Here is a 27,216-nt window from a genome sequence, read left to right on the forward strand (position 1 = left end):
CTCCAATTCCCTCACCGATCGGCGTCATGAGGCACAGTAGTAGAATTCGCTCCGAACAGGGAGAGGCCACACATATAATCCAAAAGAAAAAAGGTGCTTAATACTCATCAGAGTGATAATCGTCGTATTCGTCATAAACCAGCGAGGATCTGTAGCCCCGCGAGGCAAGGTTAGCCTCCAGGCCACCATCGGAGGCCGGATCAAAATATCCTATGATGGGTTAGCCCATGAACAAAGACTCAAAATCACAGGGGATGAACATACCTCCACCGCCAAAGTAGCTGAGAGCTACTGGGAGGAAGATAAGAGCATGGGCAGCGGCGAACACAACCAACGCCAACCAGACACGGAAGTAGTAGATCTCAAAGATCTTGCTCCGGGTGAATGCGAGAACGCAAACTCCCAAGAGCTTGGTGATGGTGATGCCACTGAAGACACTTCCACCGACATTGACCAATGCGGTCCAGGCACGAGCATCCTTGCCACGGAACTTGACAGGTGCTTTCTCCAGCAAGGTGCGCGAGGGGAACATGAATGCCCGTGCAATATGAGCGCAGAACTCCACGCCGATACCGACACAAATTACCAAGTTCACCAATGAGACGGCATTTAGGGAGACGCCGGCGATAGCCATCGTGCCAATAATGTCTACTACGGTCATGACCACTGTGGTGGTGATGACAGCCCCGGTGGCGACCGACCCCAGAATGGCAGAGGTGAGGACGAAGATGATGGCGACAGCTGACCCCAGAAGGGTGCCGGTCAGTTGTACGATAGAGACGTACTGATCAAAGAAAATGTAAAACTTCGAGTAGGGGAAGATGTCAATATGGTGCTCTTGCGAAAGCCCATCGGCGATCCGACGAGCTGCAACATAGGCTTGAATGAAGTCGTCCTGACTCCGCAAGGGGATGTGGCTCGTCCGGAAGTGACTGGCATTGATCATAGTACGTTCCTCATCAATCACCACCGCAGAGCTGTAAGGTGCTTTCCCGCCAAGGGGACAAGAAGCGTCCGTAGGGGAGTCAATCCACTTCTCAGCATAATGAATAAACTCTGGACCCGTCGGCATCCCGTGGAGACTCAAATTCCACGCTGGCATACGGTCCTCAAAACAGAGTTTACCGTCTTCCTTGCAGCAATCTTGTTGGGGGTTTAACCAATAAAAGAAGTCATCTATCCAGCTGGCGGCGGAGCCAGAAATGTAGGAGACATTCGGACGCTTGGATTCTTGCTCCAGCACGAATGGCAAAGAGTATTCCTCGCATGTTGTGAACCGTCCACAAAGCTGTTGTTGGTGGTTCCGCTCTGTCACGTTGACATTGCGAGTCACGAAATACACTGGTGGGCCAGTACGGAAATAGGCATCAAGGTCATTGAAATAGTCAATCAGGTATGAGTCGCTCGGAAGAGCGATACGCTGGTCTAACCCAAGAGGCACCTTTGGGATCAGGGCCAGACCTGCCGTCAGAAGCCCCAAGAAGATAATCACAACGGCCGCTTTCACCCGTCTGTCAAGGATGAAAGGAGCATAGACACGGCGAATGAAAGTCTGCAAAGCACTCTCCGCCTCCTGATCATCGTAGATCTGGTCCTCGGATACGCCATTCGAGTTCGCCTTTCGGACCGTGAAACATGGGAAGCAATCCGCACGAAGACTCTGCACCCGTTGCTGGTTGAGAGCAAGAACGGAGATGAACATGGTCACTTGCAGAATGGCATTGATAAAGACAGCGCCAGCTGCGTACGCCGCAAAGTTTTTGACCGCAGGCATGCCGACGAAAGCACCCAGGCCAAATGCCACAGTCTCGGTCAGTGCAGAAAGGAAAATACTGGGCCCGATCCTTCCAACTGCACGAGCGACTCTCTCATCAATCTCGTCGTCAGGGTGGCTGAAATTGACTCGCTCAAACTCATGAACAATCAAGAAGATGTTGTCCACGCCTACGGCCAGAACCAAGAACGGAATGACTTCGGCGATGATCAGAGTCACCTTGACGCCCGCAGCAGAGAACAACCCCACGGAAGCAGAGACTGACATTAAGACAATCACAATCCCAGCAATTCCCAGCGTAAACTTCGATTGGACAAGAGCATTGGCAGGGTTTGTTAAAAGCGACTTCCAGGTGACAGTGACGGACCCCAAAGCCAGGGAAGCATATATGAACATGATAATGTAGCTGACCACGACAATCTTTGCATCCGTGTTTGTGGATTTGTTGAGCTCTTGTTCCAAGCTGACTTCAGCAGTGAAGGAAACTCGAAGTCCGCGCTCAGTAGCCTCTTCCTGGACGACGTTGAATATGCTTTCGAACATGTGCTCCCAGTCGATGGCTCTTATCTCCCCCTCGGTACCCTGGGCAAAGTTGTTTACTACCCAAGTTGTAACCAAAGCCTGCGCATCTAAGACATTGCCAGACTCATCATACCCACCAATGATCATTTCCGGCCTCAAAGGCTGCTTGAAGTCGGGAAGGCAGCTCACGTCACCGGGCGATTCAGTGCAGTGAACAATCCGGTCTTTCCAAGTATTGGGGTCAAGGTTGGAGGCAGAGCCACCGAAATACCCAGTCAAGGATTGCACGACGCAGGCATCGCCCGTGGGCTTGAAACAAACGTCATCCAAGAGTAGGCCCTGCTCGAGCGAGAATACGCGACTTACTCGCGACTCAACGCCAAACCACCATGACAAGGTCTCATAACTCAGGACCGGACCCGTTTCATTTACCAAAAAGGCCTGCTCAGCTCGATAAAATGGGCCAAAGTTTTCATCAAAGAATGTCTTCTCTTGGGCTGCAGCAGATGATGGGCTCACCCAAAGGCGAACTGGGTCAGTTTCAACTGTGAATCGTAGCCAACCCAGGCTCAGCAATAGCACTACGATGATGCTAGAACCAATTGTGATCCCTGGAAAGCGTGCACATGTACCACCAATACGATAGAACATGGCCGAAAGCCAGGTATTTGGCTTGTACATGCCCTGCGGCTGTTCCATATACCCACCGCGATGCACAACTTCCCCTTCATCCTCATCGTCACTGGGAGAAGGGTCTTGAAGCAGGCGAACTCGTTCAGGTTTCCGGAACCGACGTTCCTTGTAGGTGACATAACTAGCGAGACCCATGACCAGGAGCAAGAATGCCGAGTAGACAATGATAACGGCAAAGGAGAGACATGGTAGCAGTCCCACATGGCAGGCCTCGTGCGTAGATACAGCTGGTAGCTCGGGGCACACACTGGGGCAGTCAACACAGGAGCAGCGGTAGGTCGGGTCAGCGTCATTACAAGCCTTCGGCTTGATTGACACAGCCTCCATGCCCTCAGCATCAGGCCCACGGGGTTCGGTGAGATAATTGATCTGGAATGGGCTGCCGAGTAGCTTCTTGTCGCCTAAGAACTTCATAAATTGCTGGTAATTCTTTGCACCACCACCGATAAAATCAATTGCTTTCCCACCAGATGCGCCATTCTTGACATCTTTGCAGCTGTCAAAGAAGCCGCCCTGGGAGACCTCCGACCAAATGTTATCCAACTCAGTCACTACCGTCTTGCCGGAGCTGCTCTTGTCGGTTTGTGTAACATTGACAAAAAGCGATTGATCAGGGGAGCAAGTAAAAGTGCAGAAGGTGTTGAAGAAATTCTCTCGACAAGCAGGACAGGATGCAATGATGCCTTCAGCAAGCTTCAGATTGCTTGAAAGTGCGTCGATCTATGAGACAAAAAAGCCAAGTCAGTACGATTTTTGCCGACCTGCCATCAAACGTCTATATCTTAGCATACCTGTTCATCTAGACAGCAGACCGGGCCCTCCTTCCATTTCGGGCCACACAAATTCACTAATTTCTGTCGTACTAAATCGTCCGGTAGACGTGCCAAACCATTGTCCGGACAAGGGAGATTACCACCGAAGAAGGACTTCTTTCCACACTGCCCTCTTATGGCGCATCGACCTGCCTCATGGATCTTGGTTTCACCCTGCGCGCCGACTAGTGACGGTTGAAGGGCAAGGGAGCCCAGCCCGACGATCGCAGCGACAACCCCCGGTAGCCGCATCGTGCGGTGAGGCGATTAAGATTTCCAGGAATGATTTCAGATTCCGCGTTATGTTGGTATGCTGCGTGTCGGCCTTATATGTACGTTACGGTCGTGATATGTCGATGACCATACACCACCGGTCTTGACTGTGGAGACGATAACGCGAGCTTGGGATTCGTAGACGCAAGGTGGCAGACGAGTCAAACTTGAAGGAGTTGGAAGCAAAGTCTCTTTCGAAACCAAGCACGGCTCTAAGGCAGAGCGAGTGGTAGCAGAGCGGTGGCTCAAAAGCACAATGATCGATTGTAGGAGAGAAGATGAAGTTGGGGGAGCATGACGTGCACGGAGAAATAAGAACTGGGCGGGTACCACTTCGGCCCCGCACGGGTACCGCATCACAACAAGTACTCGGCAGGTATTCTCTAGCTGAACAGCTAATGTCAGGCACATGTTCCAGGTTTCCTGACGATCCGCTGTCCTGGTTCGGATCCACCGCCTTACATGTTTGACCAACGTATCTCCATTTATCCAGTTTAACAATGAGTATTCTTAATTTGCTCCGATGCCTAAAACCCCAGGTAAGATTCCTTATACCTTGAAACCCGTGGCTGTTCTTGAACTTGTTCTACGAGGACACTAAGATAAAACAAACTTGCGTCCCTTTGGAACTCCATGCTAGTAGACGTTTCCAAGGTTCTATCTCATGGTGACTAATTAGATTCCCCTTTCTTTTCCCAAGACTTTACTATCGATTTGGGATGAAGCTTCACTGTATATGTCGACCTCCTGACCTTACGGGATTTCTTCAAGTATGGCTTTCGCTGTCTCCGGATCATGGACCGGAGATAAGGCAGTGTGTAGGGAACCTTTCAATAAGGATTTTTGGGGACGAACCTGATATCGAAATGATGAGCGATCACTTGACAGCAGTGAGATCAGTGAAGCATCTTGGTCGACAATCGCTTATCAATTGAGATGCCAATGCGTGGAGGTGATTCTACGGGCGAGTCTTAAGAGATGACTGGAAGTGATGATGGTTGGTGTTATAGGTAGATTAATCGCATGTAGGTATGATGTAGAATCGAACAGAAAAAGACTCCCTCCGCCGCAGTTACTGATCAAGGTGCATATTCCCACCAGGGGCTGCATAACAAGAGGTCTATAATCAAATTGTACAGTCAGAAAATCTGTCCAGTATGTAGGATGATAAGGTTTCCGGATATGACTTCGTTGAAAATGAAACCTCCCATAAAGCCAGACTCTCAAACACAGAAATTCCGAGGGCGGAAACACAACGCATGGTTTTATCTGCATCGCCGATCCAGTTAGCGATGAGGAACATCACGGTCCATAGTAACTGGGAAAGAAAAAAAAGATTTCAGAAAAGAGACCATGAGATATCCGATTAGGCCAGCTCCGCAGGAAAGGGTATCTTATTTTAGGTGAGGGGTATGGGAACCGGGATCAAAAGGCGCGTTCAGTAGCCCTCTTCGTCGGCCTGTTGGTAGATGTGGCGGGTTCGAGTAGGGTCTTTGCGCATCGTTTGTCCGGAACCAGTAAATCCCACTAAAAGATCCAAGTAAGCGTCAGAGAAACAAATGCACGGTCTAACGATACAGACTTACCACGTGCATTCACACCCTCGCCTGTGCGGAACATGCTCTCTTTTTTGCCGATCTTGTTCTTGCCCTTGGCTTTGGCTGCGAAATCCTGCCACTTGTTCTTGCCCGCTTCCAGCTCCTTGTTCGCCTTCACTTTACGCGCAGCCTTGGCAGGCCGGGCGGGCCCATCGGTAGCCTTACTGGGTTCATTGCGCGCTTGATTAGCCAGAGCGGGGTTGATATCAGCCGCCGCTGAGATGACATTGGCATGTGAAGTCGGTGCGGGCGACGGCGACGCTGAGCTTCCTGGAGTCCCATCAGCCTTGCGCTTGCGCGAGTCAGTGCCAGAGACAGGCCGAATGTCCTTGGCCGTCAGGTTCTCCACATTGCCGTATGATTTGAATGACACCAGATACACAGGGTTGCTGGAGGAGCCTGTGATAGAGGTAATGCGCGCCGGGTAGAACGCGTTGTCTCCAGACACCCAGCGGGCCAGGACATTATCATTGACGGCGAACGAGATCGGCACAGCTGGGGTTTCATCTTGATCTGCGGCAGACTTTCCAGGTGCAGGCTCTCTGGTCCATGTATTCTTTGATGCCGATTGCTGTGGCTTAGATGAGGCAGGTGCAGATGGCGTAAGTTCGGCGATGGCAGTTTCGGTAAGGGTTATAACGTCTTGAATTTCGGTTTTGAGGCCCTGCAGCTCTGTATTATCAGGATCTAACAGCAAGCTTGACTCGATAGTTTCAAGCTGCGAGAATATTTATATTAGTCAGACTGTTTCTCGTAGGTGGAACGGCGCCCGGGGCCGAGGCTGTTGGTGCTTACCTGGTCCTTGAATTCCTTGACCTCCGCCTCTAGCGTCGCAACGTCCGACATGGCTGTGATGAAAGTTTTGACAAGACAACCAGAAGAGACAATATTTCAATTGAGAAAGGAACTGCACAATAATGAAAAGAAAAGAAATGAAACAAGTTCACGGCTTGGGCTTCACGTGCGATATATGCGGATTGAATGTTATTTAGCGTGACAAAGGCTCAGATTGTGAGAACACGGTCATGTGACCGCTTATTCTAATCTACGGCATTACGTGCCAACCAGCAGCGATATAGTAGCCTGTGAATCCATTATGACATTTAGTCTGTATTCCACAGGATTGACTATCTTTTCAATAACAAAGATTAAAATAAAGTACTGTCGCAAGTTAATTGAGGCTTGCTGACGTCCAAAGGATATGGAGAACGGATAAGCGATAAGCGATAAGCGATAAGCGATAAGGCTACGTAGCGATCGGCAGAGGCATGCTAACGGTACTCTGTACTTCATATCTTTCCGAGATTCCATGTTGCTACATAAGGTTATCTGTTATTTAGCGGTGACCCAAGCTTTTAACTACACAAGATTCACCACTTTCACTTAGGTAAGTAGGTACCCATTCATCGGCAATGAAGATCCGGCATGGGGTTACTATTTGCCACGCGGGACCAGGATAAAGGATGGTCTGATCCTGCTTGGGAACACAGTGGGGCCCAGACCCTGGGGTCGTGTAAGGCGTAAAGGCGATACGAGGTGAGTCACGACGCTCCTCGTTTTTTAAGTGGTCATATACTTCTGCATGTCCGTGATATCGGGGAGTAAGAAACCAATGTAAACTTCTCTCGTGCAAAGAGGATTTCATGCCCCACGTAACATCCCTTAATGGGACTTAGTTCATACATGGACGTTGTAGAAAGAGATCGAAATGGATTTCTAAGCAGGCGCCGAGACCCCGCAAGCCCCGCTCTGATTGGCCGCAGATCACCTGCATCCGGGTTCGGGCCAATGAAGCCGCCGCGCCCACCGCAGACCGCAGAAAGATGACCTCTTTCATCATCCTCCCCTTCTTCAATACTCGGTCTCGCAATTTGGCCTAGCTTAAGCCCCTCTGCTAGGATCTCGAAAAGGCGGAGATCAAAAAAGTGGCAGCCTCAGGCCCCTCATTGTTTCAATCTTCAATTCAATTGTCGTTTCTTTTTTTCCCTCTCCAAATATCTCCAGATCCCGACCCCCGCTCCTGACACAATACGAGGCTACAACATCGCCTTCAATTTAGTCCTGGGTGATCGGTATCTCTCTGATCTCCCAGAAACTGCGCTCTTACTTCCTACTCAATCATTTGCGGGCGAGAGGCCCAGTCGATTCAGTCTCGACTTTATCGAGCAACTTCTATCTCCCATCCATCATTCACCCCACGCTGTAACGCCACCATGGGCGATTTCGACCGCATGTACCCCCAGGGGCTCTACAACCTCTCCAAAGATCAGCAAGATCTTCTTATGGCCGCACTCTCATCCAACACGCCAGCCAACAAGCAACTTGACCACACCCCGCACCAAAAGCCTGAGCACAGCCCCGATCAGGCCTCTTCGAATGGCATTAGTGGCCCTCCCTCTGGAAATTTCGAAGACCCCTCCCATTTCAATGCCTTTGGCTTCGGGGACGATGAGAGTCCATTTCTCGATTTCCACCCCGAGGTGGATTTTGAATTCCCAGGCTCAGCCCACTTGATCGGCGATCTGCCGGGAGATACTCCGTCCCATGACTACGAATCGGGTGAGAAGCGGAAGTCAATGGATGGCAAGTCAGAAGTGGACGCCGAGGAAAATGGGAAGAAGCGCCGTGAGAGCGAGGCGAAGAAGCCAGGTCGGAAGCCACTAACCTCTGAACCCACTACTGTAGGCAACCTTTCCACCGGAGCAGCTGGATGATCACGGTGACTAACTCCTCGCAGAAACGCAAAGCTCAAAACCGGGCTGCCCAGCGAGCGTTCCGCGAGCGCAAGGAAAAGCACTTGAAGGATCTGGAGACCAAGATGGATGATTTGCAAAAGGCTTCTGACACAGCTAATCAGGAAAATGGAGTTCTGCGTGCGCAAGTGGAAAGATTGCAGACAGAGCTTCGCGAATACCGCAAGCGACTCTCATGGATGACCAGCGGAAACGGTTTGTCTGCTATGAGTGCTATTCCTAGTGCACACTCACAGGGCGCGTACGGCCTGCAGAATAACGAATTCCTGTTTGATTTCCCCAAATTTGGTGATCTGCCCGGCTCGCATCTGTTTAACGGGCAGAACAAGAATGACCAGTCTAAGCCTAAAGAAAGGCAGACTCGTGTCCCTGGTGTTTTGAGTCGGGAGAACCTGCATGGTCTAATTGGGGCTCCCATTGCTTCGCCCATCTCGATGTCAAATTCCAGCACCCCGACGGCGACTGGAAGTACTAAGGCAAATACCTCCAAGGGAACCCCCAACAGTATTTCCACCAAGACTCCCTATACCAGCATCAAGTCATCGATCACCACAGCTCATGAAAAGTCGACATCGGACTCTCCGTCGTCGTCATCTGATTCGCACCAGAGTCAGATGTTGTCGTCCAGCGGAACCTCACCTGAGCCAAGTTTAAATTCTCCGCCAGACACAAAGCACAACGAGTCCGGATGTAGTGTTCATGGCTCCTCCATAAATGGTGAGGAATCTTTCTGCGCCAAACTTGGCATGGCCTGCGGCAATATCAATAACCCCATCCCAGCTGTGCGGGACCAACAGAACAAACCCAACGGTGGCACGAACAACCACCCCGTCGATGAGACGTTTGGGCTCGACTGGCTGGCTCAGCAGAATGGCGGTCAGTTCGACCCAACGCTCTTTGGAGATTGGCGGGAGCCGCAGGATGCGGTGCTTTCCCAGGACTTTGGGACTTTCTTCGATGAAGCCTTCCCACTGCCAGACCTTGGTAGTCCATCGCATAATTTGACCGAGGTGGCCATCCAGCCACCCAAGAAGGATCTGATTTCTCAGATCGACCGTAGGCTTGAGGAAGAGGTGGTGCCCGGCGAGGATAAAGCACAAATGCTGTCATGCACAAAGATTTGGTATGTACTCTCTACTATCTGTATGGTTCATTGTGTGCAGCTCTCTGACTCAACTTTCTTCTTCCAGGGATCGTCTTCAGTCGATGGAGAAGTTCCGCAATGGCGAAATCGATGTCGACAACCTCTGTACTGAACTTCGGACTAAGGCTCGCTGTTCGGAGGGTGGTGTGGTCGTGAATCAGAAAGATGTTGACGACATCATGGGCCGCACCAAGTAGTCCCGCACCCTGAATCACGATGGGCTCAATTGATCTCGCTCATTGCCCGAACCACTTCATTCACGACTCATGCTCAAACTGTACTACGTTGTTACTACTCATACCCACCATTGAAATGTCATTTGAAAACCATACGGCGTCATGAACACGGCCAGGAGAAAACCAAAGAGGAGATATCGGCGAACTTGAACTTAATGCTTGGAAATTGAAATTTATATGTTCTAGCGGCCTTCTTTGCTCCCCTTTCTGGAGTTTTCTATTTTTCCTTTCCAGCTTTCTCTCTTTATTTTGAATATCTGGTTCTGAGTTCCCTTGTCCTTTCTGATCTCAACAATTTTGGTGATTTTCGCGTTACAGGAGTTTCATAATCGAGATCTGGGACCCGGTATACAAGATTGGTTTGGGATGGCTTGCGCTCTTTAAATTCGCCTCTTGACACCTACATGTACACAATCTCAGTCTTATCATTTTGAATGCTTGTTTTTCAACATCACTTCTGGCTAAGGACTGTAGCTGAGAACCACTTCTATAGCATTATACCTGGATTTCTTACTACTGTCACGAGCAATATGTCCGATTAGAAAGCTTACAGCTATCTATACAATCACCCCCACTGTTCCACCCCCACGACTCATCAGCCACATTGATTCCCAGTGGGTCAGGTATAGCGTAGCCGAAATGGAGCTACTGCAGCCCTGGATTTCTGGTGCCAACTTGGTGGTTTCGACAGGAGTCATAGTTGAAGATATAAGGGTATCGATGTTGTCTCTGAACTAAAGTACAAAGAAAAAAGAACCAATGGTAACAAATGGATAGGTGGGATAGGAAGTTATTTTTGAGTTGTTTTTCATTCTTTTTGCTTGCATCTTTCAGTCTCTGCATCTCACCATCGACCGCGGTCCCATACAACCTTGGCGGCAGCAAGAACAGTACGGTCTCTAAATGATCCCGAGATATCCATCTCGCTCAGACAAAAACTGAGAAAACATAAAACATAGATTGGGGAATTTGGAATGTTTCAATAAAGTTAAAAAAAAAAGACACAAAAGAATTAGAATGCGACGGAGAAAGTGGCGTGGAGTCAGCATGAGAGGTTTAGGTAGGGATCAAGACTGTCAAATAAATAACAATTCTTGATTGGGGACTCATAGGGAAAACAAGAAATAGAAATCTCAGTGATCAAGCATCTCCAGAGGGGGCGGGCTTGTCACTGGAAGGAGTGGAGGGGGCAGGAGAGTCGTTTGAGCCCTTGAAGCCACCTCGGCCTCCACGGCCGCCACGGCCACGACCCCGACCTCCGAATCCACCCCGGCGAGCACCTTCACTGTCACTGGCACTGGTGTAACCCCGGGGACCGGTGTTGGCACCACCCCGGCTGCTGCTCTGCCATGTACCGGCGTTACCCTGTCCACGCCCACCGCGCTGCTCGAAGAACTTGAAAGTCTTGCGAGTGGCACCGGCAGCGGCGGGCTTCTTGTTCTCAGCAGACTGGTGGTCGAGCACAGTCTTGGCATCATCCACTGTGGGGAAGGTCACAATGTGGTTAAACTTTCCGTACTTCTCGATCTTCTCCACCTTGGCGGCATCCTCCTCGGAGAGGACATCACGCACTGCCTGCTCGTTCTCGAAACCGGACAAGAAGAGAATGTTGCTCGGCTTCTTCTCGCCGCGGGGAACGGGGGGAATCGGCAGTCTTCTCGGTCTGGGATGCGCCATTGGTATCGGCGGCAGCCTTCTCCTCGCTAGCAGGTTGGCCCGAAGCGGCAGCTGGTTGCTGGGGGCTCGGGGCCTTGGGAATAACTGGGGCGGGGGATGCGCGAGCAGACTGGCCCTTGGCCTGAGCTTGCTGGCCGGGGACGGGAGCACGAGTAGGAGGAACCTGGCCAAACTGGGGGGTCACGACGGGGCGTCCAGCTCCAGTAGGGGCAGGAGACGCCGTGGTAACAGGCAAGCCACCAGAGACGGCCTGGGGAGCGCCACCAACGGCAGGCTTGCCACTGCGGTGAGCAAAGTTGAAGCCCTGGGCCCGCATCTCGGTCGCAATCCGTCCTCCTTCGATCTCCAAAACGAGGTATCCGAATGCAGCATCTGCAAGATTGAAGTTCCACATGTTCTTGAATGCGCTTTCATCCACCTGGCCTGCAGCATTGCCGGCAGCAACGGGGCCACCGAACGGGTTGCCACCGTTAGCAATGGAGGGCATCTTGTTGACCACGTCCAAGGCATTCTCCAGCAGGGTCTTCTGAGCATCGTTGGAGGAAATGGCAGACTCGACCTCACTCCGAACAGTCTCCCAGACATCATTGAAAGACGCCTTGGAAGCAGCGAGCTTGCCACGGTAGTGATCCAACGAAGGGTTGACCGAGAACTCGTTGTAGGAGGATCCATAGCGGAAGTGAAGACCGGCGGAAATTGAAAAGTCGGCCTTGAGTGTAACGGAAAGCTGGTTCAACATGCCCTCCCGAGCGGGCGAAGCATGGGTGACAAAGACACGGGTCTCGGATGGGTCGTAGACACGGTTGGCGGTGTCAATCAGTTCACCCATCTGTAGCAATGTAGTCCACATAGTGCCTTGTCCACCAGCAATGGTTGTCTTGCCTTCGCCGTTATCAAAGAGCTTGTGCATGACCACCGCACCACCCAGTCCAAGCAAACGGAGCTTCACACCGCCAATGTCCAGCAGTCTCGAGTTGGCCTCGTCAATAATGTGCAGCTTATCAACCTTATATTCGCCCGATCGGAACTTCTCCAGAACACGAACATCTTCACAGGCACCCCACACTGTGTAAACTGGGACATCGAGAGTAATGCGCTTGTCAAGGAGCATAGACAGCTCGGAGAGGGGTAGCTGGTCCGGAGTGAAACGCTGCTTAATAGACTGCTGAGGGGGGACCTGTGCGATCGTCCGCTTTACGCCTTCTGGCAAGAGAGGGGAGTATTGGGCGACATGTTTGAGGGTTCTGCAGTAGAGCCACAGGGTTAGCTGAGGTCTGTTGAATTTCCAATTTTCGAAGCCCGGTTGCCACAAGACGTGTTGCCTCGCGTCGGGCAGCCAAAACCGTCAACCTAGCAATATCTGGGGTAACACTCACTTATCCGCAATGCGCTCCAATGAAGTATCGTCGTAGAACCCAAAGTCACCAGTGTGAATGATATGGTCAGCGCGGGCCTGTTTGGCCAGCTCATTCAGAGACTTCAGATTTCCTATATCACCAGGCCCAATTAGCTTCGCTTTTACTTTTGTGAAGGGTCACTTTTCCATACCTCGAACATCTGCAATGCACAGAATCCGGGTGGGCCCGTTCTGAATCACTCGTCCATTGTTAGGGAGAAGCGGCGTAGCTCCAGGTGGCGGACCCGCCTGGGGCGCACCGTTCGCGAGAGGGTAGCCTTGGGGACCGAAATTGTGAGGACGGGGCTGGATAGATAGAGCGCGACGTCAGTTCAAAGTTTTTGAAACCAGGTCATTGGGGGCGAGAGCTCCGGGGAATCGGAAGCTGAACAAGTCCGCGGGAGAGGGGAGATGGATTTGAGGGGCGAGCAACTTACAGAAGCCATGGGGTGGGAAAAATTGACAGATGCGCGTGAGTGGAGGACTGGGCGAGATGGGAAGGAAAGGGAGGGAGTAAGAAAAAAGAAATGAAGATGGATTCAGTCGAAGGACAAAAAGAAGATCAGATTCACTGCGCATGAAGCAATAGGCGTGACATGAGAGATTAGGTAAGCCACCCCTGGCGCCGACTCACAACAATTCTCCCTTTTGGGGCAATTAGATGCGAGATTCACAATTTGAATTCGAGAAATTCGATGAACTCTCATTTTCAAACCCTCCATTCTATCCTGGGGTCCATTGGGCCCGAAATCAATATATCGTGGAGTCCGGGCCATTCTGTTCAGGAGACTAAGTGGTGCCTGGTCTAAATTCTGCTTCATACTGGCACACGCTTTGGGCACCTACATCAGTCAACTTGGAAATGATGGGAACTTAAGGAGCTCTCTGGCAGATACGAATACATGGTATATTAATGTACTATTCAAATACTATCCCCAGAGACATCCTGTCACCTATGCCATTAGTCCAAGATGGTCTTCATAGACGTAGAATCTATAGAAAACCCCATCCATGAATACCTGCCTACATTTACTGTGACTTCACCCCTAGTCACATACATGGACTGATGCAGTACTCTTGGATGAGTAATAGTAAGATTCCAATACCCAGTATTGGAAGCAGAACACTTAACTACAGACCCTTATCGAATTCGATGTTATTGTGTAAGAGATATGTACTAAATTTCAATGAATTCTGGAACATGTTCAAGCTATCTCAGCCTGCAGTACAAGCTCCGAGTCAGCGCCCTGGCCCTTAACCAGTGGCACCCTACTCGTTTTCCGACCTGGCTTATGAGTGATTGAGAGAGACTGGATCGAGGCCGGTCCCTTCAAAGCCAAGATAGCAAAGTGGCCACCGACAGTCGGTCGTGCCCGACACAAAATGGGAGCACCAGGCTCATTGCCATGCGCAGATGTCGCTACGTAGCGATCAGAGAAAGGCCAGTTGTGCTTACCGTTCGTCATAAAAGCCCACAAGTCATCCACAAACTCATCTCGCGTGTCCTCGTCAAACGTACCCGCCAACCACATATTCCAATCCGACTTCGCCCAGTCCTGCCGGTTATCGAGCGGTACACCATATTCTCCCCGAACCGAGGTAGAGAAGAACTTGTTGCTCATTTCATGCGCCTCACGGGGGAAGGTGTCCAATCCAAGCAGCACGTCCGGGTAAATGTTATATGGCGTCTTCCACGAGTCTGGGAAATCGGGGTATTCAAGCACAAAGTGGGTCTGCTCCAAATCTGTGCCTAGACCCTGATTGAAGAACAGATCGGCATATTCATCGCCGATTTGAGAGTAGTATGTGTTTCTACTCAATTCACCGAACGCCTTGATCCCCACAGTTGCCTTGATGGCCAGGTTAGTCTCGTTGGGCAGAGGTCCAGCTGCATCGTTAGAAGAAAGTTGGTTGGCCATGTTGATGCTGTTGTCGATCAAATAATCGGCGTATTGCTGGAAAATGGCCGTGTATTGATCAGTCCAATCCGTATCACCGGTGGCCTGCGTGTAGGCAAGGGCTAGGATGAGCAAATTCCCAGATTCCTCTATTGGCATCGCCTCCGCTTGCTGATCATCATGGCCAATGGCATGGGGATAATGAGTGCCCAGATCGTGAATAGTGTATGGAAGGTGCCAGCGACCAGCATCAAGATATCTCATGATTGGCTCAAGCAACAAGCGGATCCAATCCGGATCCATGACCCAGTAGATGGGGAACGCAGGCATAATGATGTCAATGGTGTTGATGTTTCCATCGCTGGAAAGCTCTTTGATAAATGCGAGCACATCATCAGTGTCAAGAGAGTCATTGGGGATAGTCAAGTCGATTCCTCCGTATGCCTGCCGAGTCGAAAGAGCAACGATGTCCGCGTACTTTGGACCAGCCGCGGCGGTCGCAAAAGTGTTCAATTCCCGATCGAACTCCACAGACTCCCAATAAGCATCTTCATAATCGTCTAGAAAGAAGGAAAGCGCCTCGTGTGTAGTTGGATATTCTGCCCGGTAGTACCCAGTGTATGCTTCTCCCAGGTAATTGATGGCCTTTTCCCTCTCGTAGCCCACGGCGAAGTTCACTGAAGCTTCGCCCGCGACGGTCCCTAGATCGTGTGCCAGAGCTACGACACTTCCATGAGACCAGGTTGTGTCGCCGGTTGATAAGTCGCCGTGCTTCATAAAGTGTCCTCGGACAGCCTTGGGCCCTCCTGCGAGCGCAGAGAGCGAGCTCACATTCCCTGGGCGAGATGCCAGAAGAACCTGACCCCATAGAGCCATATCATTTTCCTCGTCATAGGTCCTGGCATCTTCTACCGACACTGAGTGAAAAGCAAGATCACCGTGCTCTTCAAAAGTAGGCCCCGAACGACGTTCTCGACCAGTCCATCTTCCATCAATATCAGAGTAAATCTGAATGTCATGACCATACGATCTTGTGACGTGGACTGTCAAGTAACCTGGTTTATACCGATCAGACCATGCGGGAAGAGCCCCACGGGATGTAGCACTTACTGAAAGGGAGCGACTGGCGCAGATAGTTTGAGGGTGAAACAGGAGAAAAGAAGTCCAACGTCAACGATACAGGTCCTGCCGTAAGCTCGAAAAGTGAATGGGTTGCCGTGAATTCGGCATGGCGTACGGTTGCTGGGCGAATGCCACTGGCTTCCAAGTCAGGAACACCCATCAAACTATAGGCATGACCATTCACGCGTGCAATGACAGACCACCCAAGGTCCTGGCCCGCCCAGAATTGAGAGTCTGCATAAGGAAGTCGGTGCACGCGATCGCTCGGCATCCATGTCGACAAATAAGGACTGCGAACCGCCAGTGGATAAGATGGTGGCAAGACCGGGTGATGGGTGACTTGACCCTGGTTACTACCACTGAAAACCCCAAAAAATGATGCGCAGACTGAACCCAGGCCCAGTGATCTCGGTAGATCGAATCGCATTCTGGTAGGTCGACAGCTTAAAGCTCACGTGTTGTTCGACCATACGCGCGGGGCGCTTCCTCAAAAACCTAAGACAACCAGCAAAGTTTTAAGAGAAAAGGAATTCCCACAGGTTAAGTGTCCAGTGAGAGTTGTGAAGAGTGATGAGGATTGAGGGGTTTCGGAATTTGGAAGGAAGAATGCCCCTTGGGAGCTTCAGGCCGATCATAAGCTTGTCGTCATTGGGGAATGGAGCAAGTCCCCCACAACTGCCCAGTGATTTTCACGGCTCATCACCTCATCCTGGCGGTGCTGATCGCCATCCACAGCCTTCTAGACTCAAACAAGTATTGTGGGGCGGCATGCACCAACCCCAGGTCAAAGTCTTGTGCCTGCGACAATCCACCTCGCGTTTTGCGGGGCGGCGACGTAAGACTCGTCGGGCTTAAGGAAAGGCCAGTGCACATCACCCGGTCATGACTGAGCACTTTTGTACGCAATATTGTCAACATTGATAAAGGGTCTAACGGATGAGGTGAATGGGTAAATTACTAAAAGTAAAAGAGGCTTTGAAATAAAGAATAAATCATTTCATGATATCATCTAAACCATTAAAAGATAATAAAATCAACCAGCTTTCTACAGCTGAGACTTTTCAATACGACGACCAATCTCGTCGAAGTGAATCTGCTTTCCGGTGACCAGCGCCTCCTGCAGATAAGCTCCAATCTCAACCGCCTTGACGGCATTGCTCAGCTTCATGGGCAGAGGAGTGTTGTCAAGGCAAGCAGCAGTGAACTCATTGGCCTCCTGCACAAAAGCAGGACCAAACCGGCCCATGAAGTTAGGAGGAACTTCACGAGTGATACCACCAGCGTGGTAGTAGTTGACAAAATTCCGCTGAGGGTTGTTGTTGACGGCCAACTTGCCCTCGGTACCAATAATCTCCGTGGTATCCTCTTGTCCATGAGCCATCATCCTCGAGCAGTAGTAGTAGGCAATCTTGCCGTTCTGGAACTCGACGATACCAACAGCATTATCGTAATCTTTGTGCTTCTTCAGCTCGGGCTGAACCGCAGTGATTCCATGGGCAGAGATGCTCTTGGGGATAATGTCGTCTCCGAAGAACCACAATGTGAGATCGATATCGTGCACCGCCATGTCAACAAAAACCCCACCAGACCAAGCTGCGTACTCGACAAAGAATCCAGAAGGGTCGAGTTTATCACAGGTCTGGCTGCGAATAATTGAAGGTCGTCCGATCAGTCCCTGTTCGACCTTGCTGTATGCCTCCCGGTAGGACTCGTCGAAGCGTCGAGAGAAGCCACACATCACCTTGAGGTGAGGCTTCTTCTTAGCAGCCTGAACGACAGCTTTGCACTACCCAGATTGTTAGTCAAATCCACCCACGCTCCAGTCTATTGTTTCCCACATACCACGTCGATATGGATTGAGAGAGGCTTCTCGCATAGAACGTGCAATTCCGCGTCCATGGCCTTGATAGCCTCCTCCGCATGAACCGAAGTAGCTGTTCCAATGGCCACAGCTTGAAGACCAGGGTGCTTGAGCATCTCATCGTAGTTGTCGTACAGGGTGACACCATGAGGCTCCAGGTTTACTCTACCCCATGCAATCTCAGTGGGGTCTGGAGTAAAAGCGGCGACAAGTTCGGCACGGGGAGTACGCTGGAGGAAGTTCATGGCGTGGAACTTGCCAACTCGACCAAGGCCGGCCATACCAACTTGTAGCTTTTGAATTCCCATAGTGTTCTGAGGTGTGGTTTTGGTGATAAGTAAAAAGAAGGACGAAAGTCTGGGTTGAGTCTCATGGTCAATCTGAGTCCCATGGAGGGGTTTAAATACTTCAGACTTCCAGCTGCAATGCCGAGATCGTTATTATGGCTGCTTCTACATCTTGTGGCTCCAGGAAAGTATTCCCATGATGAGAATAGATCGTACATACTCCATCTGCAGATTGAAGCGATCCAGCGGAAAGAAATGCCGCATCCGCCCAAAGTAGCAAGTCGAACCCCGCAAGTGGATCCACATCCCCGCAACCATGAGTTTTGGCGTTGAAAACCACGTCTCGTGATTTCCGGCGAAAGAGGCGCAATTGTGGGGATGGGCCCTCCCCGCATTCCGCATTCCCTCCGAACGCTCGCGCAGTAATTCTCTCCGTTCATGCATCGGCAATGTCTGCACCGAAACGAAGCCGACTTGCGACAGGGTGGTAAGTCTAGAGAATTTCCTCTTTGGTGATTGTATGCTGATCAAGCTATTAGTCAAAGGTGTCGGAGTGAGTCCCTACGCAAATCTAACTGTTCAGGTCCGGATAGCTAAGTCAGTTAATTAATGCTGATAGCCCGGCATCTAAAATGTATGTGTTACCTCCCTGACCCTTCGTACCATAGCCTATTGATAGAGTCCTATAGGTGACATCCACTCGCAAATTTGTCAACATTGTCGGAGTGCTGGTGTTCAATGCGACCGCACAATAATCCGGTTTCGCAGTGGGTTGGCATTGTCCAAAAACCAGGATGATGCATTTCCAGATCACCAGGCCTGGCCACGACTACATGGAAAAGGTCAAACCCCTCCCCAATTGCGCAGAGTGGTGTATATTCTAAATCTTTTGCAGTCCGCTTCCATGATGAGACTCCAGAGATAGTAAACCTATATTTGAGCTCCCGAGAGGATGACCACGATCATTGGATTCAGAATACAGAGAAGAGCCCTAGCCCAGAGGAAAGAAACACACGCACGCCAGGACTTTCTCCAAGCACGCAACAGCAGCACATCAATCATATCTCACCACAAAGGCCGCATGATCCTATCGACGTTTCACCTTCTAGTGTATCATTCTACTCCACATCTACCACGCGGACAAGCTCAAAGCCATTCCAGCCTTTCACCGAGAGAGAAGCTATTTTGGTGCGGAATTTTGTGGAAAATATGGCTCTTTGGGTGTGTCTATCTTCGAAGCGGGAATGTCAGAGCGCTAATTGATCCCTCTCCAGGCTGATATCACCGACCCGAACCGGCACTTTGAAGTAGATGTGCCCACCAGAGCCTTCAATCAGCCTGTTCTACGCTATGCAATCTTTGCTTTTTCATCTCGCCATTTGAATAGGAAAACAGATAACGCAGCAGAAGCACTACAATATCATAATCTTTGTGTGCAAATTCTCATCCCCGCGCTTTCTGATCCCGAAGAACATATAACTGAAGATATTCTAGCCGCGGTGGCTATTCTGCGGCAACATGAAGAAATGGATGGTCAGTTTTGATCAAATCTGACTCTAAATACACCCATGTTATCCAGTCTAACGGCTTCCCAGGGGAGGATAATCAATTCCACTTAACAGGAACGACTCATATTTTAAACACCGTTTCCACATTTGGCTCCTCGGGTGGTTTAGGGGAAGCAGCAGCTTGGCTTTGTTTGCGTCAGGACATATACGTTTCTTTGACCACTCGGCAACCCCTTCGAACCAATTTGGAGAATTTCTACGACTCGGACATCTTCCAGCGAGATGACGATTTTGCATGGTCTAGTCGAATTGTGTTCTTACTCGCCAAAGTGCTTCAAAGCGCGTTCTCCGACTCCTCCATAGTCAATACTATCAACGACAAGGTGGAGGCGTGGTTCAGCTCGAAACCACTTACATTTGAGCCAGTACGACTTGTACCCCGTGGATCAGAGAGTGATCGACGGTTTCCAGCTATTTGGATGTTATTGCCTGTGCATGGTAGGTATACCAATCCATCTATCATAAACCATGGTTGCTAACAATATTCAGTCATTGGTCTACAATACTACCACATTGCCAAGATAATATTGACACTGTCCGAATTTCCTCCATCATCGTCCGCATACGACAGTTTGCGACATTCCCGCATGATTGAAGTCAGACATCCCTCAGAAAATGGTGGAGCAGTTGCTAATAATCTACGCTCGCTACAGAAAAACGTTCGTCATCATCTCCTTACAATACTTGGCTTAGCACAGTCAAACTCTCGAGCCGAAAACACACTATTCACTGCACGCCACAGTCTAGTCGCTTGTAAGGTCCCTAACATACAGGTGTAAAAAGTGAATGTTCTAACTGACTTGAATAAAGGGGGCTGGGTGCTTCGACATCGCAGTGACCAAGAGGCAGCAGTGGCGCTCCTTCATGATATGCACGCGAGGACAGGATGGAATATGGATGGGTTGGTTCAATCACTGCGACAGCAATGGCAAGATGAAGATGTTATCTATGAAGGGTGAAGAGTTTGGCATCTTTATGAATGTATAGATAGACTGTTCTTCTTACAGGTAGGGACAAAATTAACGATGTGTTAGGGAAGATAAAGTGTCTCAACTAATAATTATTCAATATACTGTTGTTTGAAATATGGCTTTGCGCAAGTGAAGAAATTTTATTTAGCTATCGAAATAGCGGGCAGGATAGTAGCAGAGAACAAGGGAACTGTTATCTGAGGGGACTCATTGAATCATGATAAAGGGCTCCAAATGAAACGCCGATTGGCGGGGAACATGCATATCCTGTGCCGCAATTAGAAGTCTTCTGCTCAACAAAACTGGTGATCAGCACTGGCACTCAAAAACCTCTCAGCTCGATAATAGTCGTGACCCATTTTTCCCCGCTTGGCCTCACCAATATCAGCATGACTGTTGACACAACTCCTTCCAAGCTCCGAGTTGCTATTATAGGAGGGGGAATCGCTGGTCTCGCAGCAGCGGGGTTTCTTCGGAAACATCCCCAGTATATTGTCACCGTCTACGAGCTCCGGAGCGACGATTGGAAAGAGTCATCCGCGGCGCTCGGGCTCCAAACTAATGGCACCTCTGTCGTCGAGCAACTGGGTATCACCCGAAAGGAGATCCGCGGGGACACGGGCTCCGGATACCGGACATATAATATTCGAGAGGAACAGATGAGCACAGGCCGGGTGGCATTTCGTCCGGATGGAGAGACCGGGTTTTGGTTTGTCCATCGACAGGATCTGAAGGATGCCTTATTGCGCAGAGTCACAGGTCTTGATGGCGAGGGCGAACCAATTCAAGTGATGTATGACAGTCATATTGTGGAAATCGAGCCAGAGCTTGGAATTTTGATGTTTGCTGATGGATCATCTGTTGAGGCAGATCTAATTATCGGTAAGTTGAAGGACTCATATTGAGAGTGACTGGTAAGTAACCTCTCTCCAGGTGCCGATGGTATTCATTCCAAAGTCCGTAAGACCGTTATTCCATCCTCACATCCAGAGCCTTCCCTGTGTGGACTTTGCGTGTACCGCTTTGTCGTGCCTATGGATGTTCTCCAAGACATCAACGGCCAAATGCCGAATATACTCACCCTCGATAAAGGCAACTTTGTAGTCATCATTGCTGCCGGCGATGAAGGCAACCGGAATATGGTGATTTACCCATGCCGCGAGCTTCAGCTTATGAACTTTGTCTGCGGCGTCCCAGACACGAGTCCTCGGGTATTGGCCCAGCTTAAATCCACTGGCAGCCACGAGAGCCTCGTAAATGATATGATAGAAGAATTTGAAGGGTTCCCTGGCTGGATTTTGCGGCTTTTCAGGTGAGTAGTGAGTCCCAGCCACCTCAAAGCGCGCCTGAACTGACGACAGCTCTTTCTCAGTCGCACTACCCTGATCGAACCCTTCCCGGTGATTGACCAGGAGCCTCTGCCCACGTACGTGAAAGGCCGGACCATGCTGATTGGGGATGCTGCACATGCCATGACACCGTACCAGGCACAGGCGACCAACCAAGCTCTTGAGGATGTCGAAGGTCTCAATGCAATACTCGGGGATGCTTCTAGCCGTGATAGCATTCCAGATCTTCTAAAGATATGGGATAGCATCCGTCGACCACACGCCTCGGTAGTTCAGAGTGACTCGCGGGATTCACAGGCTAAGGTTTCGACGACACAATCAAGTGATAAGTTTTTGGGGTTCAAGCCGTATGTGCCTATGATGGAAATTCTTGCACGACTTTCGACGCAAAGGGCGGGTAATGTTGTACCGTAGATCATGTTTGGCCAACAAGAGAGTATCTTGAACCTGAAATGGTCTGGGACGAAGAACTTGGAAGTGGTGAGATGTGGATATAAATTGAATGACAAATATCTATTTGTAGAGCAACAACAGACGGTGAATTATTGCAGATCAAAACGATTGCCGAATTCCTGTACAGTGCAAGTCGAGTTGAGAGTCGATATTAAATGAGTTTTGGTATATTCACTGGGTCAAGTTCATTTTTGTATGCCACCTGCGTGAGTTCGACTAAGCCACACAACTGTACATGAATCGTATGTTACAACAAAGGCTGACATCTAGCTCCGGAACAGTTTCAAGCCACCCTCTTCACGGTCTTCCTCGCTTTCCTCGTCACTCTCATTTTCACCCAACATACCACTAGCAGTCTTGCCTAGCAAGGAAGCAAAGAACTCATCTCGGGCCCGAATAGTCCATGAGCCACGGTCCTCAGGAGCCATGAAGTTCTGGAGTTTCTCATGAACATTGAAGCGCATCTTACGACCCTTAGAAGCGCGGGTATCAACATCGGCACGCTTGTTTTTGTCATTACGCATTCCAGTGACTGGGTGGATATTCAGGCGAGACGGCAGCTGAGTATCAAGGCCACCAGTCATTGCATCAGCAGACATGCGTTGCTCGACAAGCTCACGAAGAAGAGACTGATAGAAGACCGTATCATCGTAGACGGGCTCGGGGGCTTCGGTCGAATTGCTGCCATTAGACTGACGGGCACGCTTAGATGAACGGTCGCCGGTCTCGGTAGCAACATGGGCATCAAGAACAGCAGTGATGGTTTGCTTGGATGCGGAGCCAATCAGCTTGCCTTTGGCATTGGGGCCCGAGGTCGAGTTACCTCTGACCTTGGAAGACCATTTGTCGAGAGTAGAGCGACGTTGTGCAAGCGATTCGGACTCGAGATCAGCCATACGCTCCCAAAGCAAAGCCGATTTGACTGTAGGGGTAATGGGTAAAGGTCTCTTGCGCTTCTTGCTGTCATCCTTAGAGTGGGCGTCAGCAAGAGCAGTGCGCAGTTCCTCCAAAGTAGACCAGAGCGCAAGGGCAGCAGACTCGGCCGATTTGATTGCTTCGTCATCGGCAGCTTCATCATCCTCGTTGTCATCTACCATTGCAGCCATCTCGTTGATTGCACCCAAGCCCTTCTGCAGCTTGATGCGTGTGTTCAAAAGCGCATCAAAAGTGCTCCGTTGCTGCTTGACAGCCCTTCCCTTGGCAGCATCTGCTGTTGCGGCTTTCGTGACCGTTGCTGCAATTGATTTCTGATCCGAAGCCATCAGTCTCCTCAATTCTTCCCGATCATCAGAGGCAGCCTCCGATCTAGGATGGACAATTCCACTATTGCGCTTAGTCTTCGCAGGTCTGCGCTCGTCGTCATCGCTGTCTTCACCTTCCGACTCGTCTTCTTCTTCCTCCTCCTCCTCCTCCTCCTCCTCCTCCTCCTCCTCATCATCATCCATATCGTCGTCATCCTCGTCGTCGTCACTCCCCGACACCGACAGGTCGTCTTCTTCATCTTCTTCGTCTTCCATCTCTGAATCGGAGTCTTCGAGGCCGGAAACCGGTGAGCTATCCAAGGACGGCTTCCGCTGAGTCCTCAAAGGGATCTTCGTCTGCTTTGCGCCACTCTTGTCTTGCTTGCCGAGTGGTTCGGAGTCGGAATCGTCCTCAATTTCAGCCTCGTCTGAGCCGGCGTCGGAGTCTTCCTCGTCATCGGTATGTGCCGCAAACGGATCATCGTCACTGTCGGCCTCGAGAGCGTCTCTGCTAATGCGCGCGCCATCATATTGTTTCCCTAATTTGACTGGGTCCTGCTTCCGAAGTTTTCCTTTGCTGTTTGCTCATGTTAGCAATCAGTCATGTTCCAGCGAATTAAAAATCCCATCATACCCAACGGCCTCATAATGCTCCCTTCCAGCATCTACATCTGTTGGTTTGCCTGCCTCGTCATCGTCGCTAGATTGGCCGCCGTGTTCAAGATCCTCTGGATCAAAATCTAGGTACGCAGTCAGATTGTGATGAACTGATGGTGAAGAAGACTGTGGAATTCTCTGATACATACCCTTTGGTGTGGGATCCTCCAGATCAGCAAGCTGATCAGCCAGCGAAATTGTCTTGCTAGGAGCCATACTGCGTGATGTAGCTTGGAGAAATCCTAAGTTGCCGCGACTTTTTTTTTGTTTTTCCGTTATCCGTAGAAACTATCCTATTCGGGCTAGCCCCGGATGGCTAGGCGGTCTGATTATCCATGGCGGTGTCCTTAATTGCCGGCAGAACCGCATCCATTATCTGTCGTGCTTCACTTGTGGCCTTGCACGGGCCTGTATCTTGTCCTTGGGTTTTGGGGACAATTGCAGATATGTTCCACCTACCAGCTAGTGGTGTCCCGATACGACGGTTGTTTTCAACAACCAGCCGAACACTATCGCATGACAATCCTTTGGTGAGTAAACGCTATCAAACCCGGCTCTTCGTGCATTCATGCATCTCTGATATCAATATTACCTACCACTGCCATTGAAATCATGAATTTATTCGCTAACTATGTAATAGGGCCTTCCAAAGTCCGGCACGCCACCAACTTTTCGTAGTCGGCGTGGAATGCCCGAAAAGCGCAAGATTCGGGATGTCAAGAAAGTGGTTGCTGTCTCTTCAGCCAAAGGTGGAGTAGGCAAATCGACTGTTGCGGGTACGTTCTTGACTGAATTGCATCGGTTCCATAAAATCACCCGTGCTGCATCTTATCTCCCATTGAAAGCATGCTATGAAAGATCTCAAAGCATGGGGTATTAGGTGTAAGAAAAGCTAAATGTTTTTTTGATATTAGTCAACCTCGCCCTTGCTTTTGCCCGTCGAGGAATCAAAACAGGCCTTCTAGATACCGACATTTTTGGCCCGTCTGTCCCGACTCTCCTCAACCTCTCTGGCGAGCCTCGCCTTGATGAAAGTGAGATCTACTTTATACTGATAAAGCCAAGGACAATGCTGATACAAGTTTAGACAACTGTCTCGTTCCCCTCACAAATTATGGTCTTAAGTCCATGTCCATGGGATACCTTCTCCCACAAACCCAGGCTGACAGCACTGGTGAAGTACCAATGGACACAACGCCAATCTCCTGGCGAGGACTGATGGTAACAAAAGCCATGCACCAACTTCTCCACTCCGTCTCATGGGGCCCACTTGATGTCCTCATCATGGATCTCCCACCAGGTACCGGCGATGTCCAGCTTACGATCAATCAAGAAATCATCATCGATGGCTCAGTGATCGTAACAACACCACAAGACATCGCCCTGCGTGACGCCGTCCGTGGATTTGGCATGTTCAAGCGCATGGAAGTTCCTGTACTTGGAATGGTTCGTAACATGGCCTACTTTGCTTGTCCTAATTGCGGCCATGAAACCAAGATTTTTTCGCACGGTGACGGGGATCATTGTCATGGTGAAGAGAGTGGTGTTCTGGCGCAGTGCAAACGTCTAGGCGTTGACTTCCTTGGCGATATCCCTCTTGATGCGAAGGTGTGCGAGGATGCCGACCGTGGAATGCCGACTGTCGTGGCGGAGGAATCGGTAGAACGGAGTGCTAGGCGCCAGGCATTCCTAAGTATTGCGGAGCAAGTCGCGCACAAGATTGGCTTGGATTGGAAGTGATAGCTACCTTTTACAGGGGCACAAGCCCTGTCTTTTCTATCACGATTCACATTGTACATTAAGGTTGGTCTCTTTGCTTTTATATCAGCGTTCAGCATGATGTAACATAATACATGGGCTGCATGTTTTCTGCCCCAGGTCTAATCTAATGTTCCAGCGAAGACCTCCATCTTTTGCAGACAGCCTCATGTAGTGCCACAAACGCCTCTAGTCCCTTTGGTGGTTGTTTGCTGCTAATACGACTCCACCTATCCTCTATCAGATCCATCATAGACCGTATATTGTACGAACATGAGAGGGGTAGTGAGTCGATTTTACCGGGGACGAAACGTTTGAGATGATCTTGGGCAACCTCGATCATCATGCGGGCAAGCGTGTCAAGGGCGGCATGCGACTGCTCTTGGATCTTGGCTTCCGGGTGACCTGGCGTACACGGTCGCTTGAGGATATATTGGTGTAGGCGGACCAGCGACCTTTCCACTGTCAGCTTGAATTGTCCGATGGATTCCCTTATTAGTACGTGCATACCTTATCATAACTCCATTCGCACCGCATTGATGTTTTGCGGGACATTGACTCATTAATATAGTCAGGAACCCTCGTAGTTTCTCGTCCAGCTTGATAAGCTCTGACAAGGGTATCGTATTACTGTCGTCGGTAACCTGTAGGACCTGGACGAGAAATGAAATCGCCTGGATCTGGCGACCAAAGGATCCCACGTTAGTTGAGTGTAGATCACCCACAGTGGCCGGTTGGCCAACATCAGGGGAAGAATGCGAATGAACGTAAATTGGGGAGATAAGGTCAGATGGCAGTTGGGTCTCTGGGCTTGGGTAATCCAATGCTGGTTTGAGGTGGTCGAATGGACATTCGTATAAAACAAGTCTGTGTTTCCAAGTCAATCACAGTCCTCTCACGGTGTCTCCACTTGGGTAGTATACCTTTCAAGCATAATCATTGCCCAGTACATATTTTGAGTCTCAAGGGATCCAATCCCTGTTGCAGGATTCCCATTCATGGGCTCATTGAGTCGGTCATATCTGTCAATCCCAAGGATCGAGGCCATGCGTACGCATGTTCCAATGGATATGTAAGCGGCATGAGGTCTTCCGCAGGCATATTCAAATGCAGCGAGAAGAAGGCCTGTTTGAATGAGTCGTGTGGAGGCAGTGATTACAGTTTGAACGCGCG

At 50.2% G+C, this 27,216-nt stretch overlaps 11 protein-coding genes across 11 annotated transcripts; 4 read left to right on the forward strand and 7 right to left on the reverse strand.

The window, feature by feature from the left end:
* Positions 1 to 97: 97 nt before the first annotated feature.
* On the reverse strand, positions 98 to 4,053 carry ncr1 (sphingolipid transporter NCR1; the record flags this gene model as incomplete). Its single annotated transcript, XM_057069045.1, has 3 exons — positions 98 to 210; positions 265 to 3,709; positions 3,781 to 4,053. The coding sequence occupies 3 exons, from the start codon at positions 4,051 to 4,053 to the stop codon at positions 98 to 100; spliced, it is 3,831 nt and encodes a 1,276-aa protein (XP_056915656.1).
* Positions 4,054 to 5,512: 1,459 nt separating this feature from the next.
* N7503_009500 (tudor domain-containing protein) lies at positions 5,513 to 6,518 on the reverse strand (the record flags this gene model as incomplete). The annotated part of the gene is made up of 3 exons (XM_057069046.1): positions 5,513 to 5,601; positions 5,661 to 6,390; positions 6,468 to 6,518. 3 exons carry the CDS (start codon positions 6,516 to 6,518, stop codon positions 5,513 to 5,515), a joined length of 870 nt encoding a protein of 289 aa, XP_056915657.1.
* Positions 6,519 to 7,885: 1,367 nt separating this feature from the next.
* Positions 7,886 to 9,766, forward strand: yap1 (putative bZIP transcription factor AP-1/Yap1; the record flags this gene model as incomplete). Its single annotated transcript, XM_057069047.1, has 3 exons — positions 7,886 to 8,353; positions 8,410 to 9,548; positions 9,616 to 9,766. The coding sequence occupies 3 exons, from the start codon at positions 7,886 to 7,888 to the stop codon at positions 9,764 to 9,766; spliced, it is 1,758 nt and encodes a 585-aa protein (XP_056915658.1).
* A 1,179-nt stretch (positions 9,767 to 10,945) lies between these two features.
* N7503_009502 (uncharacterized protein) lies at positions 10,946 to 13,529 on the reverse strand (the record flags this gene model as incomplete). Its single annotated transcript, XM_057069048.1, has 5 exons — positions 13,316 to 13,529; positions 13,031 to 13,184; positions 12,859 to 12,970; positions 11,444 to 12,726; positions 10,946 to 11,376 (listed from the first exon to the last, which is right to left on the reverse strand). Exons 1-5 carry the CDS (start codon positions 13,322 to 13,324, stop codon positions 10,946 to 10,948), a joined length of 1,989 nt encoding a protein of 662 aa, XP_056915659.1. The 5' UTR covers positions 13,325 to 13,529.
* Positions 13,530 to 14,083: 554 nt separating this feature from the next.
* N7503_009503 (putative glutaminase) lies at positions 14,084 to 16,325 on the reverse strand (the record flags this gene model as incomplete). The annotated part of the gene is made up of 2 exons (XM_057069049.1): positions 14,084 to 15,831; positions 15,887 to 16,325. 2 exons carry the CDS (start codon positions 16,323 to 16,325, stop codon positions 14,084 to 14,086), a joined length of 2,187 nt encoding a protein of 728 aa, XP_056915660.1.
* A 618-nt stretch (positions 16,326 to 16,943) lies between these two features.
* N7503_009504 (putative NAD binding Rossmann fold oxidoreductase) lies at positions 16,944 to 18,067 on the reverse strand (the record flags this gene model as incomplete). The annotated part of the gene is made up of 2 exons (XM_057069050.1): positions 16,944 to 17,684; positions 17,741 to 18,067. 2 exons carry the CDS (start codon positions 18,065 to 18,067, stop codon positions 16,944 to 16,946), a joined length of 1,068 nt encoding a protein of 355 aa, XP_056915661.1.
* A 417-nt stretch (positions 18,068 to 18,484) lies between these two features.
* Positions 18,485 to 20,573, forward strand: N7503_009505 (uncharacterized protein; the record flags this gene model as incomplete). The annotated part of the gene is made up of 7 exons (XM_057069051.1): positions 18,485 to 18,533; positions 18,736 to 18,888; positions 18,942 to 19,267; positions 19,321 to 19,579; positions 19,642 to 20,052; positions 20,104 to 20,367; positions 20,425 to 20,573. 7 exons carry the CDS (start codon positions 18,485 to 18,487, stop codon positions 20,571 to 20,573), a joined length of 1,611 nt encoding a protein of 536 aa, XP_056915662.1.
* A 401-nt stretch (positions 20,574 to 20,974) lies between these two features.
* N7503_009506 (FAD-dependent oxidoreductase) lies at positions 20,975 to 22,348 on the forward strand (the record flags this gene model as incomplete). Its single annotated transcript, XM_057069052.1, has 3 exons — positions 20,975 to 21,467; positions 21,519 to 21,897; positions 21,958 to 22,348. The coding sequence occupies 3 exons, from the start codon at positions 20,975 to 20,977 to the stop codon at positions 22,346 to 22,348; spliced, it is 1,263 nt and encodes a 420-aa protein (XP_056915663.1).
* A 305-nt stretch (positions 22,349 to 22,653) lies between these two features.
* On the reverse strand, positions 22,654 to 24,501 carry N7503_009507 (AATF family protein; the record flags this gene model as incomplete). Its single annotated transcript, XM_057069053.1, has 3 exons — positions 22,654 to 24,205; positions 24,263 to 24,368; positions 24,435 to 24,501. The coding sequence occupies 3 exons, from the start codon at positions 24,499 to 24,501 to the stop codon at positions 22,654 to 22,656; spliced, it is 1,725 nt and encodes a 574-aa protein (XP_056915664.1).
* Positions 24,502 to 24,731: 230 nt separating this feature from the next.
* N7503_009508 (Mrp/NBP35 family ATP-binding protein) lies at positions 24,732 to 26,025 on the forward strand (the record flags this gene model as incomplete). The annotated part of the gene is made up of 4 exons (XM_057069054.1): positions 24,732 to 24,815; positions 24,926 to 25,061; positions 25,200 to 25,319; positions 25,373 to 26,025. The coding sequence occupies 4 exons, from the start codon at positions 24,732 to 24,734 to the stop codon at positions 26,023 to 26,025; spliced, it is 993 nt and encodes a 330-aa protein (XP_056915665.1).
* Positions 26,026 to 26,170: 145 nt separating this feature from the next.
* N7503_009509 (uncharacterized protein) lies at positions 26,171 to 26,995 on the reverse strand (the record flags this gene model as incomplete). The annotated part of the gene is made up of 3 exons (XM_057069055.1): positions 26,171 to 26,498; positions 26,554 to 26,910; positions 26,967 to 26,995. The coding sequence occupies 3 exons, from the start codon at positions 26,993 to 26,995 to the stop codon at positions 26,171 to 26,173; spliced, it is 714 nt and encodes a 237-aa protein (XP_056915666.1).
* Positions 26,996 to 27,216: the final 221 nt, after the last annotated feature.

This window comes from Penicillium pulvis, assembly GCF_028828015.1.
Source record: "Penicillium pulvis strain IBT 33274 chromosome Unknown scaffold_8_segment0_segment0, whole genome shotgun sequence".
Taxonomy (NCBI): Eukaryota; Fungi; Ascomycota; class Eurotiomycetes; order Eurotiales; family Aspergillaceae; genus Penicillium; species Penicillium pulvis.